This window comes from Eublepharis macularius, chromosome 16 (genome assembly GCF_028583425.1).
Source record: "Eublepharis macularius isolate TG4126 chromosome 16, MPM_Emac_v1.0, whole genome shotgun sequence".
In the NCBI taxonomy this organism is placed as follows: Eukaryota; Metazoa; Chordata; class Lepidosauria; order Squamata; family Eublepharidae; genus Eublepharis; species Eublepharis macularius.
Genome location: NC_072805.1, coordinates 47,359,076 through 47,380,687, shown reverse-complemented (window position 1 = coordinate 47,380,687; position 21,612 = coordinate 47,359,076). Strand labels below are relative to the sequence as shown.

Genomic DNA, 21,612 nt, shown 5'->3' with positions numbered 1-21,612 from the left:
TGGAGAGAAACAGAACCCGGTGTCTGGTCTAGTGACTAGGAATATAAAGGGTATAATATATAAATGTGAATCATTTTCTAATTCAGCGTGGCCCACATAGAAGGAGCCAGCCTCGATGCCCTGAGCCCCAGCCACGGATCGAATCTCAGCACAAGTGACGCTTCCTCCCGTGCCCCCAAGGCTGGACACCCTGCACTTGTTGACGTATCCTCCAGGGCCCTCAACAGCAATTCTGGGAAGCCTACAGTAGGCAAAATAATAATCACAGGAATGGCTTCCCCACCCTCCTGGCAGAACCAGAAGCCCACTTCACTCGGAAAGGTATAATCAGCCTTCCAAACTCCTGGTATTACCACTTGCGCAATGCACAAGCGTTTAGAGCTTTAGTTAAGAACAGAGAAGACTCAAAGAAGGAAGGAAGGATATAAAGAACAGCTTTGCTCCTCCAGGAACACAGCATTTGTTTTGTGTTGAATCAGACTTACTAAGCACCAGGTATAGTGCTGTGCTGCCCAGAGGCAAGAGGATATAGACATAGACAAGCTGGAACGTGTCCAGAGGAGGGCAGCGAAGATGGGGAGGGGTCTGGAGGCCAAGTCCTGTGAGGAAAGGTTGAAGGAGCTCGGAATGTTTAGCCTGGAGAGGAGACGACTGAGAGGTGATACGATAACCCTCTTCAAGTACTTGAAGGGCTGTCATGTAGAGGATGGTGCGGATTTGTTTTCTGCTGCCCCAGAAGACTGGAGCGGAATCAACGGGTGAAATTAAGTTTTCGGCTAAAGATTAGGAAGAACTTCCTGACAGTTGGAGCAGTCCCTCAGTGGAACAGGCTTCCTCAGGAGGTGGTGGGCTCTCCTTCTTTGGAGGTTTTTAAGCAGAGGCTAGATGGCCATCTGACAGCAATGCTGATTCTGTGAACCTGGGCAGATCATGAGACGGAGGGCAGGAAGGGTTACGTCAGGGCTTGGTTCTTGTGGCCCTTTCTTACATGCTCAGGGTAAGGCTGGTTGCCATCTTGGAGTCAGGCAGCAGTCTTCCCCAGGCCAGTTTGGCTAGGGATCCTGATGGAGTTTTGTCACCTTCTGAGTATGTAGTAGGGGGTCACTGTGTGGCGGGAGGCGGGGAGGTATCTGGAAATTTCCTGCATTTTGCAGGGGGTTGGATTAGATGACCCTAGAGGTCCCTTCCAACCCTGTGATTCTACTGTATGATTCTGTGATCATGAGCAGTGCTCTGTGCCGGCACACACGGGCCCCACCACCCGTGTCCCCCCACTGCACCAGGAGGGGCTGCCTGCTGTCCGTCCAGCTGGACCTTGTATGCTTTGCTGCGTTCTGGGCAAAGTCCCAGCTGCTCTCCTGAATGTTCTTGATTCTTCCAAGTCTGAGTCTGCCTGACGTCAAGAGGGGTTAGAGACCCCTGGGAGCTCCTGCTCCCCGCTTCCAGTGCAAGGCCGCTCATCCAAACCACGAACTACAGAGGATAGTTTTAGTGATGCGCGTATCCCCACATGCATCCTCTAGTTGTCTGGGATCTCGCATGTCAGCAGGAAGCAGGAAGAGGTCACAGATCAGGTGTGGCTGAGGGAGTGCCCCTCCGGGCTCTGCTGGGCGTTGCAGGGAGATGCGTCCGAGGCGAGGGCAGCCTGGTCCGTCCTGGCGGGGGGCCTCAGGCGGTGGCTCCCTCGGCTGCTCCCCCATCTCCCCTTTCACTTAAGCCTTTTCCTTTTATTTTTTTTGCCCCCATCCTCCACCCAGTCAGCATCCTGCCTTCAGTGGTCCTTGTTGTGTCGCTGTGATGACGGGATTCTGCATTTGTGAATCTAGTGTTGAAACTCCTCCTGCCAGCACCTTCTCACCCCTCCTGTCGGACTGTTTTCTCCTTCCCTCCTGCATGGTCCACTTATGCCCTGGGGCCCTCCTCTTCCCCAGTGCACAGGAGAAAAGGGAGTTCTTGTGGTCTTAAGCGGACACCCCCCCCACCCCAGTTTCCGCTCCACACAGTCAATCCTAATGCAGAGATGAGAAGTCTGATAGCGTGCCTTGTTCTGTGCTGCTTGAAGCGTCTGTCATTCTGCCTGCCTCTTACACAGACACACACACACACACACACACACACACACCCTCCATCTGACCTGAGCCTTCTGCTTAGGTGCCTGCCTGGGTGGGGAGCGGTGCTCATGGGGGCTGGTTGCTCATTTCCAAGGTTACCCTCCTGTGAATGGTGGCAGTCGTGCAATTAAGGAATGTTTATTCCTTTCTAAGTCTTTGTTTAACTGCTGGTTGATAAAAGTCAGCAATTACACTGTACATCAGAAGGATGATTAAAAATTCATTTGCTTTCCTGCCGCTGGTGTCGTATGTGGTTGATGCGGGTAAAATTGGAGCACAGAATTAGTGGACAGAACAGTCATTAACAGCATGCAGAGGGTGGTAGGGTTGAAATTTATTCAATTCTTCTTCTGATATTCAGACATTAATTACAACCCTGGCTATTTGTTTTTTTTAAAAAATAATAATGAGGATGCTGAATATTGTTACACTTTCGATTGCAGATACTAGAAACGTTCCCAAGGTTTAATTGCTACACCGTCTCCTTTTTGCTGCCTCCGGTTTTCTTATCGATATTATTGATATTGGGGTTGGGAATTAAGGAAGCCAGAGTGACTTTGTGCAGGTTTCGTGGCAGAACTGGGGCTTTAATGCATACATTTTAAGTGACATTGGAAATTCCAGCCGTCAGCAGAACAGGCATTGAATTGCCATCCACTGGAGCTTCAGCTAATGAGAGGAGATTTTGTCATGGGTAATTGTTGGGCTTCCTCGGTGGCTTGTAATCTGCCGATTTTATTCTGATGTCTGGCTGTACTAGGCCCCAGGGAACACAAGCTTTGCTGCTCAACTTAGCTTCCTTGCAGCCATAACGGGTGCTCCAAAGCATTCACCTGGGGGGCCTGTATGCCTCCAAGTCAAAGCTCTGGTGGTAATCTGAGCTCATCTCTTGCCTAGTCTTTAATGAGGTTCAACCTGCCCTGAATGGGCTGAGGTTGGTCAGGTTTGTCTAAACAGCAACTGGAGTTTTAATTAAAAACAGTTGTTTGTGGGCAGGGCCAGTGGGTCTCTCTTTCTGCTTGCCCATTGATGAATGAATCGTTTTCCTGCAGACCCCAAACGCTATTCATTTATTTATTACATTTCTAGACCGCCCTCCCCATCTGACGGGCTCAGGGTGTTGTGGTGATGGTAGTGAGAGAGAACATCCAGGGACTCGGTGGCTGTCCCATGTGGGCCAGTTTTCCTCTTGGCAATGCCAGGGCTGCATGGATCCTCCAGTCCAGGCAGCCATGTTGGAGGTGTGCCCTGGCCCCTCGTTTGCCCGTCTCTGCGCTTCGGGCTCGTGATTTAGGGTTCTCCATCCTTGGCATCATTCCAGTTACTCTTCTTGGCCCGTGAGATCCCCTCCCCTGCTTTTGAATTCACCCTTGACTGTTTTAAGCACTCATGGTTCAAAGTTGTGAGAAAAGCAGCAACTGTGGCAAAATACAGATTGCCTTAAATTAAACTCCTGTGATATTAGCCCATCCTTGGTGGTTTCCCTCAGTCTCCAACGAAGAATAGAACTATCTAGAAATAGGGAGAAAATTGGCCTGCTTTCCCCCCTTTCCCAAGTTCATGTTCTCTGATTCGAACTCTCCTATTGCTTACCAAAATCTGTTTGCTGACTAGAGCCCCTTGCCGTGACCTCTCGCTTCGTTGTGAATACTGGTGTTGTTTAGCGACTGCCTGTTTTCAAAAATGCCAAAGGAAGAAATAGAAGCCCGCTCAACAGGAAACCCACATGGCGAAAGAACACTGGGCTGCCCATGTCCTTTTGTAGCCATCGGTCTCCTGGAATGGTGGCAGGAGGAATATTTACTTAGCTGCTATGGGGCGCAGGCTGTAAAAAAGCCATGTGATTTACAACAGGTTCTTGTCTGTGTGACTTCAAATTGTAATAACCAGGAGTTGATAAAGTGGGGGGAAATGCTGGTAAATAGTCGTGCGATGTTCCTTTTTCAGAGACGTATTGACAGTCTGGGCCAAAATAGTATATGAAATACTCAAAGCAGGCCTCGCACAGGATCAATTGTTGGAGATGTCGGGGGTATGGGAGGAGGCTCTTTCAGGGTTTTAAAAAGATGGAAGGGCCATTGATGACGCAGACAGATCAGCCTTAGCAGAGCCGGAGCCCTCTTCCGTCTCTTACCTGGTGCTCTTGGAAAGAGGCACAGCTGGGGGCTGATGCGGTTGGTGCTTGGCTCACTTTCCCGTCAGAGACGTGCAGCGAAACCGACACATGCTCCATCCTCATGCATGACAAGCTCTCTGTGTGGGAGACCTGTCATTTCTGAAGCCGACTGGTACAGTTGCTGGGCAGCGGAGGGCAGCCCCCTCTTCCCTGTGAAAGCGCTTCCCTCCTGCCTCTGTCTCTCCCGTGTCCAGCCGGGGCCTGCTCTGGAGAAGGCCCTTGTGCTGCTGCTTGCCCAGGGGAGGGTGGAGGAGGCAGGGGCAAGTGCCAAGGCATGTTCTCTCTCCTCCTCGTGCTGTCCTCATAGTCACAAGAGACCAGGGGGTGAAAGACCCCCATTTCCTTTCCCCCCTCCAAACCTGGGGGCCAGTCTTTCATGGAGAATGGCTGCCGCTTGTGCCAGGGCCCTGACGGCGGACTCGGAAAGAAGACGTATTTTTCAAATCCCTGGGGTTGGCTAGATGGCGTATTAGCTGATAACTTCAGCCAGTCTCTGTTGCTGTCAGCTTCATGTCTTGTTAGCTTGCAGTGGTTTTTTTAAAAAAAAGAATCATAAAGGCCACGCACGGTGTATTTTTAAAAGGTTTCGTGTCTGTGTTTACACCAAGACACCTATTGTTTTAACCTGAAAATGCCAGAGGGTTTTTTTTTTTTAAAAATCCTGCAGCCATCTCTGATTGTCCCTCTGGTGGATGTGAAGAGATCGATCGATGGCACCTTTTCTTCTAGAGGTTGTGGAGGGGCGGGGGGGGGGAGGATGTTGTGTGAAGTCAAGTAGAACCTCACCAATAATGGCATGTGATTGTAGTCCTCGGAGTGTGTGGGCCAGCCATTGATCGCTCCTGCCTGAGAGCTGATGGAGCCTTTCTGATTGGCCCCTCTCCTCTGGTCCTTTCCAGACGCTTCACATGCGAGAGGAGGCTTTTTTTCAACCGGGCCGAAGTACTGAGCGTCAAGAAGGAATACAGGGGGGAGGGGGGGAGGCTGCTTGCTTTGCATCCTACTTCCAGAGGCCTTGGCTCTGCCTGACTGTAGATCACCTCCCTGCCCGCGCAGTGATTGTCGCTCACAAGCCCAAAGGGCTGCCGTGTCGGGGATTCCTGGCTCGAGCATCCGGCTTTTCTGCTTTCTAGTCGCTCTGTCCTTTCGTTGCACTCCATTCAGTGTGGGGGAGAGGACGGGGGTCCCTGCGGCCAGGGCAGAGACCATCATCATCCACAGTTGCTTATCAGGTCAGAACCATCTAGGACAGTGCCCAGATGATTGATCGCCAAAGGCCGTTTGTTAACACACACTGTAGTTCCGCTGCTTGGCGGATAGCCCAGCTTACAACTGCCTGCTGTTTTGCCTCATGTTTGTATTGACTGAGCATCTGTGGCCTGTTTGCTTTGGAAATTGATGCACGGGAAGGGCACCCATCAAGCACCGGTGGCCAAGGTCAGGGCTGTGGCAAAGTGGGCTTCTCAGGGCTGAGGGCAGCAGTGGCACCACCAACTCCTGAAGAAGTCCAGAGGCATGCTTTCTACTGGAGACTCACGGCATCACCTTCTTGATTGAGAGATGCTCGCTGTGGCAAAGTTTGGGAAATCCAGCACGGAGTTTAAAATAAGCTGTTAAAAACAGGTTGCTGTTCAGCTGTCACTCGGAGGGAGCAGCACCTGTAATTTGGCTTGATGCTTCCTGGCAATGGAGAAGCAAACTCTCAGTGTCTGAAACCTAGAGCCAAAGGAGTTGGCCATGTTAGTCTGTAGTTGCAAAATATTAAAGAGTCCAGTAGCACCTTTAAAGACTAACCAGCTTTATGGCAGCACTAGCAACAAAGCCCGTTGTGTGTGTGTGGGGGGGAAATACAACAGACTCTAGAAAGGAGAGGGCGGGCATTCCCTCCTCCTCTGTCACTGATCCCGGCTGGATGAAAGCAGGGCAGGGGGGTGGGCATGGCCACCTCTTCTGTGCCTGATCCTGGCCAAGTGAAGGGGAGTGGGCATTACCACCTGCTCTGCACCTGATCCCAGCTGGGTGAAGAGGGAGCGGGCATTGTCACCTGCTCCGCTCCTGATCCCAGCTGGGTGAAGGGGTGGGCATTGCCACCTGATCCCGGCCTGGGCTTCCTGCCGTGGCGTGCTCTATGGAGGTCCGGCTGCCTCATCTGGGCTTCCCTCCACAGCAGTGCTCTCTGGTAGTGCACCAGGGTAGGAAGTGAGTTGTCTTGAATATGCTTAGCCTTTTATATTGTAGCATTAAGCTTTCGAGAACCACAGCTTTCTTTGTCAGATGCATCTGACAATGCCACAATAAAGTTGGTTAGTCTTCAAGGTGCTACTGGACTCTTTACTATTTTGAAACCTAGAGGAGATGCTTTGTCCTCTCCCGGGCAGGACCAACAGACCAGTCCTCATTTGGTGTAACGTGGCAACCGCCGTTGCCCATGTTTGGCTTCCCTGGTCAATGATTTAGCCAGTTTCATCCTACTAGCAAGGTGACGTGTGTGATCCACTGCACCTACACAGGTGTGAGATGTCCGGTCCCACTTGTTAATCTGAAATGGCACCCACTACCTATTTTTTTTTACGGGCCTTAAAGCAAATCGGAATCCCTGCCATCATAACTGCATTGAAAAGGTGGTAAAATCCACTCTCTTGTTACTTGCGGCAGCCAAGCTGTTTTCAGAAGCAAGACACCGCAGCTGACTCCACTGTGCTTGGCGGGACAGTGCCTGGTTACCTGAAGGCAGTTTTTACCCATTGTGGATGATCCAGTCACTTCCTAGTTGCAAGGTAAACACCAAGCAGTGTGGAAGTCAGTGCTGAGCAAGTAAACCAAAACATTTGCATGAGAGAAATGCTGTACTAATTAGTGGGCTCTTACTTAAATAGCCTTTTTGATTGGCATCCAAATTACAGCCCGTATGTTATGCTTTGGCTTTGACTAGCTGTTGTCTTTTTATGGCTACCCCCTTTCTGAAATCCTCTTTGCTGACTTGCAAACCTTGCTGCTCGCAGCCAGGAAGGTTAAAAAGGTCAAGCACCTGGGTGACCCTTTAAAAGCTGCACCTTATCAAACCTCTCTCTGGCTCCTTCTCTCTTTTTATTTTTCCAGCCACTGATTCGGGAATCTGTAGCTCTGTGAAGGTAAATGGGATTTCATGGGCTTCTAACCTTTCTTGCTTTATTGAAAAGCAGAATATTAACTGCTCCACTGACCAGCCTGTCCATTAAAGACACACAGGATATTTTTAGAAAATTGTTTGCCAATCAAATCCCCTTTCAGCCTCGTGCTCATTCTATGTGCAAACAGCCCAGCTGCGCCCCTCCCCTCCCCCCACCGTAGACGAAAAGTGATGCGCTGCGCTAGCCTGAGCAGCCTGTGGAGCTTGGTAAACAGGAGGATGGCTTCTAGTCCAGAAGCCCGGGCTGGCTGGCAACATGGTAGAAGGCCCTGCATAGCCCAAGTGTAGCTGCAGCACCCTCTGTTACCACTGCTAGAATTTCCAGAAAAAAACGGGTTATTTTGCAACTTTACCTCCTCAAATGATGATGATGATAATGATAAACAACTTTCACATGCAAGTTGTTATCTAATTCTAATATTCCAAGATATTTATAATTTTCATTGTTTGATAATGATTTCATGGTGACATTAGGAAATCATTATCAAACAATGAAAATTATATTTTGGAATATTAGAATTAGTTAACATCCTGCTTGTGAAAATAAAAGAACTGACTCAGAATATATCAAGAGAGTACAAAAAATTCTGAAGTCAACATTAAATGGTGGAAATACAATCAAGGCCATAAATATATGGGCGATTCCAGTGATCAGATATCCAGCTGGAATAATAGATAGGACACAAAGCGATTTAGAAAAATTGGATCGAAAAACACGAAAACTAATGTACATGCATCACTCTTTACACCCAAAAAGTGATGTTGACAGGCTCTATTTACCACGAGAAATTGGTGGAAGAGGACTGTTGCAAGTATCAGGTAGTGGAAGAAGAAAAGAAAGGCCTGAATGATTACATCAGTAGAAGTTCAGAAAAATTACTTCAGGCTGTGAAAACAGAGAACATATTAAAAACAACCGAAACAAAGGCTGAATACAAGAAGAAACAGTTTGAGAATAGATTAAATGGCTGGAAGAACAAACCCTTACATGGGTAACATCTAAAAAATATTGAAGGAAAAAGTGACAACATCCTAACTTAGGCATGGTTGAAGATGGGTACAATCAAGAAAGAAACTGAAGGTCTGATCTTCACAGCACAAGAACAAACATTGCAAACAAATGTTATGAAAGCCGAAAATCAGTTAAAATCCAAAATGTCGACTTTGCCAGGAAAAAGATGAAACTGTGACCCGCCTTATCTCTGAATATAGTAAAATTGCACAGATGGACTACAAAGCTAGACATGACAGGGTCGCAAAGCTGATTCATTGGTCATTGTGTAAAAAGTATAACTTGCCAGTATCAAAGAATTGATGGTAACGTTGGGTGGAAAAGGTGTTAGAAAATGAACAAGTCAAGATCTTACGGGAATTCTGAATTCAATCTGATCGGTACCTTGAACATAATACACCAGACATAACAGTCGTGGAAAATCGAAAAGTCTGGATAATCGACACTGCAATTTCTGGGGATGTCAGAGTCAAAGAAAAAGGACAAGAAAACATGATGAAATATAGAGATCTGGCAATAGAAACCACCCGACTATGGAAGAAGAATGCAACAGTAGTCCCCATTGTCATCGGGGCACTTGGAACCATCTCGAAAAACTTTGTAATTCATATGGAAAAACAGCTTTCTGACATAACACCTACAGAACTGCAAAATGGACGGCACTACTTGGAACAGCGTACATATTATGCCAATACCTGGTTGATACTTAGGTCTCTGGTGGAAACTTGTATCAGCTTAGCAAGGCCAATCAATAATAACATGACCTCTGCTTCTTGTTGATCATGTTTTGGATAATTCGAATAACAACAACAATCGATTTATATACCGCCCTTCAGGGCAACTTTAACACCCTCTCAGAACAGTTTACAAAGTACGTTGTTATTATCTCCACAACAATTACCCTGTGAAGTGGGCGGGGCTGAGAGAGTTCTGGAAGAGCTGTGACTGACCCAAGGTCACCCAGCTGGCTTCAGTGGAGAAGTGGGGAATCAAACCTGGCTGTCCAGATTAGAGTCCCGCCGCTCTTAACCACGACACCAAACTGGCCCTCCAGTCTTTAGGCAGAAATGCAAGGGGGAGAAAGAGGGCAGAGGCCAAGGCAGGAGAAGACAACAGGGGTCTCTCTCTAGCAGGAAGAGGAGAGAAGATACATTTTGGTGATGGGGAGGCAAGCAGGCCTGTTTGACCGGAGGCACCTCACTGCTTGATCCATTGCTGTATTCTTTTAAACGCTTCTCAGCAGAGGATTTGAAGGTTCTCTGTACAGAACAGGTCTGATGTTTCCAGACCTGATCCAATTGTTTCTAACCTGGTAACTGAACCAGGTTAGTGCAATAATGCCAGTATTTACTGCCATTCCAATGTATAAGGAAGCAACGTGTGCAGCTAGAAACTGCCAAGATATATGGAATCCTCCTGTGCGGGTTTAGAAGAAACAGTCCCTCGATCCAAGGAGATCCTTGCCCGAAAGCTGCTCTTCTGTCTGGAAAATTAGCAGGTGCTGATGGATGCTTCCAGCTTTTCAGGATCTGGCCTTTCTAGGCTTTGTGGAATTTGCTTCCATCTTCACAAGGGTGTTCCCAGCCAATCAGACCTGGTGAATGAAACTCGCCTCCAAACTGCAGTCGAGGTAGCTAACTGGCAGACCTTTTCATGTGCAGAAGTGCAGTGATTAAATGGCCTCTGCTCTTTGTCATGAATGTTTTATAAGGATGAGATTTGATGTTTTTTTAAATCATGCAGATCGAGAACTGACTGTCTCTCAGCATTGCCTCCAACAGTGTTGTGATGTGCCAGGATGAACATTTGTGTGTTTAACAGAAGGCTGCAACTTCCTTGAAAGTTCCTTGATGCAGTTGCTGTGCTGCAGCTACACAGGTCTGGTCTGGGTCTGTTCCGTGCCTGGGTGGAAGACCTCCTGCCCCGCCCCGTGCCACCTGGAGACTGTTGGAGGAAAGGCAGGGGCAGAAATATAATTAATATTAGGAAGCACAAGCTGGGAGACCCACGAGGAACCGTGGGAGATGGAACAATGTGGACATCCCTTAAAATTTCCCCCACCAGGATTCTCTAAGCCCTCAGGGCTGGTTTCTCTAGCTCCTCCCCCCCCCTTCCCATTTTTCTCCAACCAGTTCTCAGTTGCTCACGTTATTCTGTCTATTCCAAAGCACTTTCAGCCCCCACCTTTGCTTGCTTCCCCAGGGAGACGCTTCCCTGTTGTGCTGTCATCGTTACTGACCTTTGCTAATGATTTTCCTCTCCCCAATGCAGGGCATTGATTTTTGCCCCGGGCAGAATGTTTCCAGAGTAACTACCCACACCCAGGAAGAACATACCAAGCTTCCGCTGCTGTTCCACTTGGGAAGGGACCCTGGAGAAAAGTACCCAATAAGGTGAGGAAGGTGCATTGTTAGAAATGGTTCTGGAGGTGAGTACCAGTTTCATAAGAGAGTTGACTGCAGAGTCCGTTTTAACTGGCTTGGCCTTCATCAACAGGAGCGAATGCAAGAGCTTAAACATTGCAAAGCCAAGTCTGGTAAACAGCGTAGATGCTCTGAATAAACAAGGGTTCTGGGAAGCTAAGAAGAGAAGTGGGGGAAAGCATGCAGTCCTGGAAAAGCTGTAGAGGTACCCTCAAGCCAAATAACCTGAACTGGCTTTTCATGGCTGCAGAGGGGTGCGTTTTTGTCTCGACGCCAAGGAGAGGCGGTTGCTTCACCTAAGGGCTTTCGTTGCCCTTAAGGGGGGCAGAGTGGGAGGCAGGTCCGGCCTCGGAACATAACCCACGAGGAAGTTCTGTGCGGGCCCCAAGGGGCGCTGAACAAGAACAGGGCAGTGGATGGGATCCCTTGACACCCAGCACAAGAGGCCCATCTAAAGGCCTCCTTTTGGTTTCTGAGGCTTCTCCAGAGGTTTCCAGTATTCTTTCAGGTTTATCTTGGTAAGTCATAAGGGACAGAAACTTTCTTTAAAAGAGAGAAAGATGACATTGACCATATGCTGGGCTTGTGCATACTTGTACATTGCAATTTTGCAGTGCAGTATCCTCTCATCTGGTTTTTTATGGGGGTACAGAACTGGGTCTGTTTGTTTCCAGCCCTGGCACATGGGATCCATGCTGAGGAGCTCTCACTCCTCAGGGTGTCCCCAGCCTGGTTTCTAATTGTCCCTTTTGAAAAGCACATTTTCTGGTTTGAGCCGCATTCCAGCATTCCATCTGCAGTAATTTCTCATCTGTTTCCCTTGCTTTCTGAATGCACACAAGCTGTTGCCTTGATTGAATTTTATGGTAAGATTATGACACAATTATGGAAAACAGCAATGGTTTAATATGCAGGCCTTAATAAAAAGCACCCCCCCCCTTAAAATAATAAACTAAATGAAAGTTCATTTGTGAAGCTTGGTGTTTATACCCCCTCACATCTCCGGTCATTGGAAGCCTCCTGGAAAGTAGGACTCCTCTTCTTTGTGGTAATTAAATTATCCTCATTTGCAGGGATGTTACTAGTGTGGCGGGTGCGGATTTTGATTTAACTTAATTATCCCCCTTGGCAGCCTGCCGCCTGTTGGGAGTCCCCCACATTAGTGCTCCTCAGAGGGAGAGGGAGCGTTTTCTTGCCCACAGATAATTTAACTCGGAGATGGGTCCCAGCAAGAGCCTGGATTGCCCGCCAGCACGGGAATGAAGAGAGGCTTGGCCGTGGTGCTGCCCACCGAACACGGAGAGGGCCTTCTCTGCCTTCTTGCCTGCCTTCGACTGAGGCCGGGTCTTCCCTCTTGATACCTTGTGAGAGGAACGACAAGATGCTGCTCCGGAGAGAAGGGACAGGGCAGCGCCTGAGGGTGGCTGGTGGCATCCAGACCAAGCTTACCTTCTGGGCCTTGAGAAACCAGCAGACGGTTGCCTGGAGTTGCCCTAGGAAGGCACTGAATGGCACCAGCCTTTGGGGTCTGTTGGAAGTGTCTTGGGTGAGAATTCTTGTGTTGGCTTCCTGTCAGGGGCAGCTGAACTTGCTGCGGATCAGGGGAGCGTAAAAGCAAGATTGGCGATTGCCCTGAGGAGGATGTGGTTGTTGCCAAATATATTGGAGCCTGCTCTGGTGGAATCTTGTGGCTGTGGGAGCCGGGAATCCTTGGGAGGTTTTCCAGGGCAGAGGACTGAACTAGACTTGGAACCCCCCATGGTGTAATTGGGGGCAGGGGGAGCTTTGCCTGTTTGGTGTGCAGTTCCTGGCATCTCCCCTTAAAGCAAGATTTTGAGAGCGTGACTGGCAAAGATCCGGGAGCGCCACTGCTGGTCGGTGTCCTCAGCGCTGGGCTTGATGCGTCTAGAGTCTGGCTCATAAGGCAGCTGCATGTGTGAAAGAAGCTTCCTTGCACGGAGGAAGAGTGTTTGCACTGACATGGAGGCACCCTCATGCGTTTGCCTAAAGATAATTTTAGCTGCATGGCTAAGTGGAATCACTGAAGCTTGTCTGGCCTCCCCCCAGTTTGTTCTCTCCTGGTATCCTGTGGCTGCTTTTTTCCCTGCAGTCAAGATTGCTTTCCAAAGGGGTATGGTACAGGAATCGGGTCTGCCACTTCTCTGGAGACTCATCAGCGCTGACTCCTTCCATGCTTTGAAATACATAATCAATACCGTGCGAGGCTGCCTTTTCCTGCACAGGACGGAAGGCAGAGGCTTTGGCACGTCTAGGCTGCTTCTGTTTCCTCTGGGAGGGAAGTCCGACTCCAAGTCTATCCTTCAGAGTTGGCTGGCACCACAGCTAAACCACGTCCCAAAGCACTCTCCTGGGACCTGGCCCTGATCTTTTGCAGCATCATTGGATTCTGTTCCTAGGGTCTTCTGAAGGGTGCAGGAGTAGAATTCAGAACCCCGTCTGACAAATGAAGCTTGGCAGTCTTCTGTACTGCTTCAATGCTGTTGAGTGCAGGGGTGAGCATTTGGCAGGTCCCTTGCCAGATCTGGCGGCCAAAGGTGACCCCAGCTCTCTGCCCCGTGCCAGCAACTGGCAGAAACAGCCCCAGGCACTTCCCAGGGTATCACAGCTTCTGACGTGGAGACTACGGGAAGGTCATGGCGCTAGAGCTTACCAAATCGCCTTCTCTGTTGACTCTGACTGGTGAGACGAAGTCTTTGTGAATCAGCCAGGAGCGGCAGTGTGGCCACAAGAGCTCTGCATCCCAGTTCTGGCCTCCTTGGTCGCACAGAGTCCCAAAGAGAAGCCTGACTGTTTTCCAGTGGCTGCTGTCTTTTCACTTGTAGCACAAGATCCAAAAGGCTTCCTGTTTCCTGCCCTGAAGGCAGCACCAGTTGCTTTAGCACCCCTGGGACAAGATGCAGAGATAGCCTCCCCTGCCCTGGGGCTGCCTGCTTTTGCCCTCCACCCAGGAGAACAGCTTGCTTGTGAAGTCTTCCCCGAGGGACTGAGTGAGCCATGTCCTGTGCTCTGCAGGCTAGCCTCCTCTGGACTGGACTCCGCTGGAGTAGGGCCAGCAGCTGGGCCAGCTAGGCTCAGGAGCACAGAACTGCGGCAAGTCTATGCCTGGAGCTGGCCACTCGGAGCCAGGGCCTGCAGCTGCGTAGCCTCCCACTAAATGGGCAGCCGTCTGGCCCAGCTGCCCCTGCTGGCGGGTGTGGAGGCTCCTGGGGCTGGGCAGTGGCCAGGAGGACTCTGCGAGGAATCCTCACTCCGTGTTCTGCTCCGGACCTCCAGGGAGGTGGCGCGCAGACGGCCGGGCTCTTCGCCTTCTCTGTGCCGCCTCATCCTGGCTCCTGTGCTGGGTGGGAGAGGGTCTCGGGGGGCTGTGGGCCCAGGTTTGTGTCCTGCCTGGCAGAGGCCTGGTGGTTAACTCGGGGGCTAGTGGCAGGGGCTCACTTGCCGGCTGTGGCAGGGCAGCCTCTGGTGTTGCTGGAGCACGGTCAGCAGGTGCCTCTGCAGCCGCAGGCCTTCCCTGATCCGCTGCTCCTTCTGGTCCCCCTGCCCTGGTCCCCCAGGCTCTCCCTCTGAGCCCCGCCCCCCGGGTCAGAGGGGCTCATGACAGGCCAGGTGCCAGGCTCTGTCGACATCGCAAGCAGTGACCAATGGTAAATGAGCGCACACCTTTATCGCTGACCCAAACTTGAACCGCTGTGAATCTGAAGGTTTGGTGGGAGGAGCGATTTCTCCACGCAGACCCCTCCCCCATTAGGAGGCCCTGCCTTGGCTGCTTTGCCTTGCCCTGACTTGGGGGCCCAACATGGCAGCCGCAGGCCGGGCAACCCTTTGCCAACGGGAAGAATGGCAAAAACTGGCTTCGCAGTCCTTTGGATGCGCAGTGGATGTTGGCAAGAGAGAGGAGCTGTTTTACATCTTGGCGCCTCACCACTTGAGTCTGACAACCACGAGTATCTCGGCGAGCCCAGGAAAGGAACGCTAAGGGTCCAAAGATTAAGGCCATAATCACTGGGGAACGAAGGCAATATATTAGCGCCTGGCCCTCCCTCCCAGCACCAAGCTGGCTTTCTCTGCAGGCCATGGTGGGGTTAACAATAGAGCGAGTGACATACGGATTTGCTTGGAGTGGGAGGGCGAGGAGAACAGATTGCAGCAACACAATTACACTAAATGAACTAAACACCCGCCACACCTGTGCCTGGGACCTGGCGCCTCCAATCCATCCCTGATTGGCTCTCCCGGGACTTCCTGGAGGTAAAGTGTCAATTAGTGTAATGACCCTGGCCTCTGTCCACTCTGCTCCTTCATCCCGAGCGTGGAATAATTCCGCACACACAGGGGGAATCTCTCCGAGCAAACTCCTCGCAACGCCACCTGCTCACCCTGGCGCTCTCTTCCCTCTCATTCTTCCACTGCAATTCCCATTTTCCCTTTGGCAGGCTTGAAGAGACGGAATACAAATCTGGGGCAGCCGGAGGGCAGTGCAGGCTGCTGGCTTCCTTAGACAATGGCGGGCAAAACACCTGTGCACGGATTGCATGAGCCTGGCATGGAAATGGTTGCCGGTCCTGGCAGTCCATTCCCGCCCCTTTCCCGTGCCTGCCCGAGAGGAGCAGGCGGGACTCCTCAGCAGGCAGCCTTTTCCACTGCCAAGCAAGTCCACTCTCCGACAGCACCTGCCGTCGTCGCCCCTGGGGCGGACACCCGAAGAGGTCCCTGATTGCTTCCGATGGCCAACAGGGAGGGCTGCAGGAGGTGCTGAGAGAGCGTTTTGCTGCTGATGCTGCTGGTGTTCTAAGCTTTGGGTGCTGGGGAGCCATTTGCCTGTTTCAGGAGGACAACCTTGAACCGAACCTGAACCCCCCGGCGTTTGCTGCGTGACCTTCTCTACGAGCCTTGGGCTTGCAGGTAGCCCGAAGGAACGTCTCCAGGCACGCTCAGCCTGTTCCAGGGAGGCTCCAGTCTTGGCGGTGGAGCATGATCAGTGCTACTCTTCCAGGGTTGGCTGGAAGAGTGCCGTAGGCAGCAACGTACTTTACTAGGGTATTGTGAGGATATAAACAAGACAAATCCACATTTCAACCAGGGCTTGAAATGTAGGTTGCCTTGTTTATTCATTCATTCATTCATTCATTCATTCATTCATTCATTCATTCATTCAATTTATATACCGCCCATCCCCAGGGGCTGTGGGCGGTGAACAGTTAAAATCGATAAAAACAAAAACTAAAATCAATATACAAATAATAAAACAAATTAACAAGGTGCAGTGGTGGGGAGAACCCTCCCCCACCCCAAAGGTGGGAGGCCGACATGGCACCGCCCCCTTCAATCACCAAACGCCTGGCGGAACAGCTCTGTCTTACAGGCCCGGCGGAACGATAATATGTCCCGCTGGGTCCGGGTTTCCATTGACAGAGCGTTCCACCAGGCTGGGGCCAGGACTGAAAAGGCCCTGGCCCTGGTTGAAGCGAGGCGGGCTTCCTTCTATCCTCACAATAACCTAGTAAAGTAAGTTGCTGCCTACGGCACTCTTCCAGCCAACCCCGAATCTTTCCCCCTGCATGTTAGAAAGCTGCTGGTGTGGCTGGGGTTGGGAGATGTGGTTTTGAGGATACTAATGGGCAGAATCGAAAGTACCTGCTGCCACACTTTCTCCTCTTGACTGCAGTCACCAAGGCGGCAGCTATGCATTAAAAGAAGGAAGGGGAAATGTAGCACCAAGGAGTGCACAGCCAAGCATCATGGGTACCCAGAAACTCAAGCAGTGCGTTCTGGGCGCCAGGTTCATCCGTGTTTGTGTGTGTAGCAGGAGGGCAGTTTGATTTTGTGGCCTTGGCCTCAAAAACAGCTTAACCCCTGGCCGCACAGTGGATGGTGAATGGACCTGTGAACTTAGTTGCAACAGCAGTCTGGAGTGTGGATGGAAGGCAGAATGCTGGACTCGATTGGCTGTTGGCAGTTCTGCTCGGGTGAGAAATGGAACTGGGGATAAATCCAGCCACCGGGCTTAAGGGGCACTTTGCTTTTTTCTGCAGCACCAGGTCACGTGAAGCACAGTGTCCTGGGTCATGAAAAACACTCCCTGCTCTCCGCCATGACCATGGAGAACTTAACCTCAGTTGTTCCCGCCGTTCCCCAGGAGTGTCCTGGGCAGATCTAGCCTAGCTCTTGGGCATCTTGCAAAGATGAAGAGGTTCCTCGTTACCGAATGTTCCACACTTGGCATTAATGAACAATTCGTATATGACCGGGAAGGTTGTGGATGGCTACCAACAGTGCTGTGGGTGGCTGTGAAAGCACCTAATAAAGTGATCCACCGTTTAGCAAGGCATCTACTGTGTAGGTGTTCGGAGTATATGATCATTTTGTACAGAGCTTAGTATCCTGCTTTAGGTGATGCGTACTAATAAATTTCACTAGCATTGGAACTTTTAGCTAAAGGCTGGAAAAATCCAAGGTTCTTGGTGAGCTAACTTTAGCCAAGGATTCTGAAAATGGGCCTCCAGCACTGACACCTAATGCTATTTCTGTCTCTCTGGGCACGTCCTGACCTCTACAGAAGGCCCTAGCATGAACATGCGAAACCAGTTTTGATCAGCCCTTCAGTGTCTCAGTCTTCCCATCTGTGATACGGGCGTAATGCCAACTCATCTTACTAGGTTGTTAAAGGAGGATAGAGACAATGTACATGAAGCGCATGGAGCCTCTACAGGGTTGCATATAAATGCTTATTATTAAGGGGTTTTGAAATCCGTGCGTAAAGCCTGGAATAAGTAGGAAGCAGTGGGACCCTTTAAGAGTCCATTGCAGTGCTCCGGCCGTTTCTCATGACAGCTTCTCTGCACTTCTCCAGCATGCAGCAGGTTAGGTGAAAAACAAGCCCTGTTGGCGAGGCTCGTCTCCTCCTCCCAAACAACATCCTTCCACTTTGCTCGGAGCCCCACGCGCCATCAGGCTCCACCATCAGGCTAGCGTACACACATGCTCTCCTTCTCTGTCCCTGGAAGGCTGCCAAGGAGAGAGGGTATTTATAGGACTTCCTGGAAACTGCTGGCACGTCCTGAGGCTTCAAATGTGATTGATTCTGGAAGCGAGCTTGAGGCCCGGGGCCAGTGTCCGGCTTGGACCGTGAGCGGAGGGGTCTGGGGTCAGGCCTGAGCCGTCAGTATTTCCATTTTATCTCCAAAAGCAATTTGCTGTTCTTTGTTTCCTAAGTGGCTCTTAATATGATGGACAAAATGAGATCACTGGTATTAATCCTCCATTTAAGAAGTACTTGAAGTAATACCGCAGTGAAAGGGAACATTAAGCCACTTAAACAAATACCTGCTGAAGTTCTAATCCTGATAAGAGTCCAGGGTGGATTGTTAGGGAGTTGGTGGCAGGAGTGGGTGGGGCAGTTTCCAGCTCCTCCTCAACTTGCACGGGAAAGAGTCAAACTCGAGTTCTGTTTTATGGAGCAGTTTTGCGGTCACTAGCTTGGCCTCGACGAAGACTTGCTCTCACAGATTAATATGCAGATGGATGTCAGCCGAGGTTCCTATTTGCAGCGTCTGTTGCGGTGTTGAGCACAGGTTGCCTCATGCTCAAAACTTTTATTTTCCTCCCCAAACCACCATATGGCAAGTCACAATCCATACCCACTGAAAAGTTCAAGAGGTCTGCTTAGTTCCCGTCCCCCTGCTTGGTGCAACTCCAGCAGGCAATAAACAGGTACGGGACTTGACCTCCTCCCCCAAAGTCATTGCAGTGTTTTGTGTATTTCTGATTCCACCCCCCCCCCCCCGCCTCGAGCTATTTGGCAATAGGGTGCGATTAAAAATGCTACCTCAGTAAGTAAATAAAATGCACTCTGGAGACGATGGTGTCTTCAGTGTTTGTTCATAGCCATGCTTTGCTCCCTTGCGGTTGGTATGATTGGCAGTGGTGACAGTACAGAGTCCATGGACCTTCCGTGCTGGCAGGCCTTGCTCCGTGGCATGTCATCCACAGACGGTACCAGCATTTGCTTCTTGCCCAAGGCAGATGGTGCATCCCAGCCAGTGTGGACCAGGGTGGTCACTGCCTTAGCACTCTACTCCTACCCTCTCTTCAGCATCCAGACCCGAATGCCACCAGAGTATTAAGCACAGCCTTGCATGCTCAAACCACTCCCAAGGTGGTAGGTACGCCGTTTGGAATGTGTAAAACTCCACCGCAGCCGCCGTGACTTACAAAACTGCTGTGCAGCTCATAACACAGCACCCTTTGTCATACAGCCAGTGGTGTTCTGTACAGGTGGGGAATGGATGGAAAACGTCAGTCTTTGCAACTATTGCTCTGTGTGGCAGCAGAATTATTTGTATCCCCTTACGGTACCCCGTCCACCCAGGCAGACGTGCTCCTGCATTGACGTCTCTGTAATTGCTGCACTTTGTTTTTCTTCCCTTCCAGTTTTTCTAGCAACGAGTACCAAACTGTCATGGAAAGAATCTCTCCAGTCGTCCAACAGCACAAGGAGACGTTGCTTCCTGGGCAGCCTCAGCTGAACGTTTGCGACAGGGCAGTCATGGTAAGGGATTAAAATGTAATGCAGCCGTAAAATCCTTGGACGCCAGTGCCTTTTGTGGAGCTTAAACGTCTCCCTTTCTGTTAGAAAAAGGAAAGTGTTCTCCTTCCTTTTGATGGGAGTTGAGGCTGCTCTACAGAATGCCTAGAAATGTGTTATCTGAGGTGTGCAGAGGTGCTAAAAGTCCAGGGTGAAGCACACGGTAACGGGCTTGGGAAATCTCTGCCCGCCGCCTGGAGGCTCCCTCCTCCTCCGTTTATCACAGCATCTCCACTGGCGCTTCTCCAGTGCCAGCTGGAGGGGGAGGGGCACCCTGGCCGTTTCTGGGCAATGGGCCCATGGCTGCCAGCTCCCCATGCGGAAGGTCCCGGCTTCAGTCCCTGGGATCTCCTACCGGAAGGATGTCAGACTGCGGGACAGGAGAGCCCCTTCCAGTCAGCGGAGACAAGCGTGGGCCAGGTGGGCCAGCGGTCTGGCAGCCTCAGGAAGCCTCTGGTGTTCAGCTCTCCTCCAGAGAAAGAGAGTCAGGAAAAGGCTCAGCTGGTTGGCACACTGATTGACGGTGCAATCCTGAGCAGAGCTACCTTCTAAAGCCAATGGTCCGTGGGCTTAGAAGGGAGTGACTCTGCTTAGGCTGGACTGTTAAGAGACCAGCAGAGACGGGGGCGGGGTGCTGGCGCAGAGCCAGAACGCAGACACAATTTCCCGGGTTCAGTCTCCAGCATTTCCACTTAAACTGGATTTCGGTCAGCAGGTGCTGGTAAAAAGCCTGTTCTGTTCCCGGGACCCTGGAGAGGCACTGCCAGTCTTAAGCATGAAGCTGGAGAGGTCAGAGCTGTGACTCGGCAGAAGGCAGCTTCCTGTGCGCGTGCTTTTTTAGAGTGTTCCTGTGTTAACTTTCAGTCTGCCTTTACACATCAACTGCACACCTCTGGCAAAAGTGTGTTTTGGTGTCCCTTTTGGAAGAAGGCTCGCACAGCCATGCGCATCTGAGCATCATTGCTTGGGCCTTTGAAACGAGCTCCTTACCCAGGCATGATGAAGGTGTCAGGAGCCACTCCTTGCTTGGTATAGGATCGGGGCCTGGCAGTGCAAAGATGTGGCGATGTGAGGAGTCCCCTTTTGCCAGGAATGCACCTCAGGCTTGTATTCCTGCCTCTCAGAATTCCCCCTGAATCTTCTGTGGTCGTTACGTACTTAGCAAAGGAAAGACCTGAGCTCCGTACTGTATAGTTGTGTTAACAGCGGTGAGATTTGAACATTCAGAAAGTTAGGACCATTTGGGGTAACAGAGAGGTCTATTTAAATGAGGAAATGCTGGTCCAGATCCTTTTGCAGAGCACAGATTTTGGCTGGTCGATATTGTGTTGTTAATTCAACTTTGGGCCAGTTGGGCAGAAGGCGGTTTAATTCCACTGTCCTTCCTCCGTGCAGCCTGCACGTGTTCCCTTCTGTAGAATGCCAAGCCCTTCAATGTGAAGGCAAAGAACCCTCAAAAGAAACTGAAAGTACACGCAGCCAACTAGCCAGTACTCGTCTCATGCATGGAGATGGTGGAACTTGGTGCAACAGAAATGTGAGAAAGAATGTGACACGTTTCCAGGAAGAGGCCAGAGCCTGTGTGGCTGGATGGCAGAGCTATTTAGCATGGAGCAGTCACTAGTAAAACAGGAGTAGTAGCCCCGTTACTTTGGGAGTTTGCACAGAATGTTTTTTGCAGCAAATGGCACTTAGGAGTCAAAATTTGTTTTTGAAAAGCGCCACGATGCAAGCCTAGGTCTTCTGTCTGTGGCACTGGAGTGTGTGTTGAGGGTTTGAAATCTGGCCCCTGTTGACAATCCCGGTCATTCTAATTCTGACCTTCCTGGCCAAGGCAGTTTAGGCAGATAAAGCTTCCCTTGGGCTCCCGCACAACACCCCCCCCCCGCACCACTCCCACCCTCCTCTCCGTGGCCTTTTGGAAGCCAAACTCTGGTTTGGGAAGCCCTGCCATTTGTCCCTTGGGTTGTCTGAACCCGCCGGTGCCCCTCGCTCTCATCACTGGACCGCCAGTGCCACCTAGCGCGAGCAGTGCGGAATGCAAAGCCGCGGCCACTTAACAAGCCCTCTTTCCCTGCAGGGCTCTCATGCTAAAGGCAGCGGATATAAATAGCAC

The 21,612-nt window shown here is 50.7% G+C and overlaps 1 protein-coding gene across 2 annotated transcripts in view; it reads left to right on the top strand.

The window, feature by feature from the left end:
• GALNS (galactosamine (N-acetyl)-6-sulfatase) overlaps nt 1-21,612 on the top strand; it is a 49,920-nt gene that overhangs the window by 24,836 nt on the left and 3,472 nt on the right. For both annotated transcript variants that reach the window (XM_055000762.1, XM_055000761.1), the window contains 2 exons: nt 10,740-10,861; nt 19,343-19,460. In XM_055000762.1, coding sequence (XP_054856737.1) covers nt 10,740-10,861; nt 19,343-19,460 — 240 coding nt within the window. The remainder of the gene's footprint in view (nt 1-10,739; nt 10,862-19,342; nt 19,461-21,612) is intronic.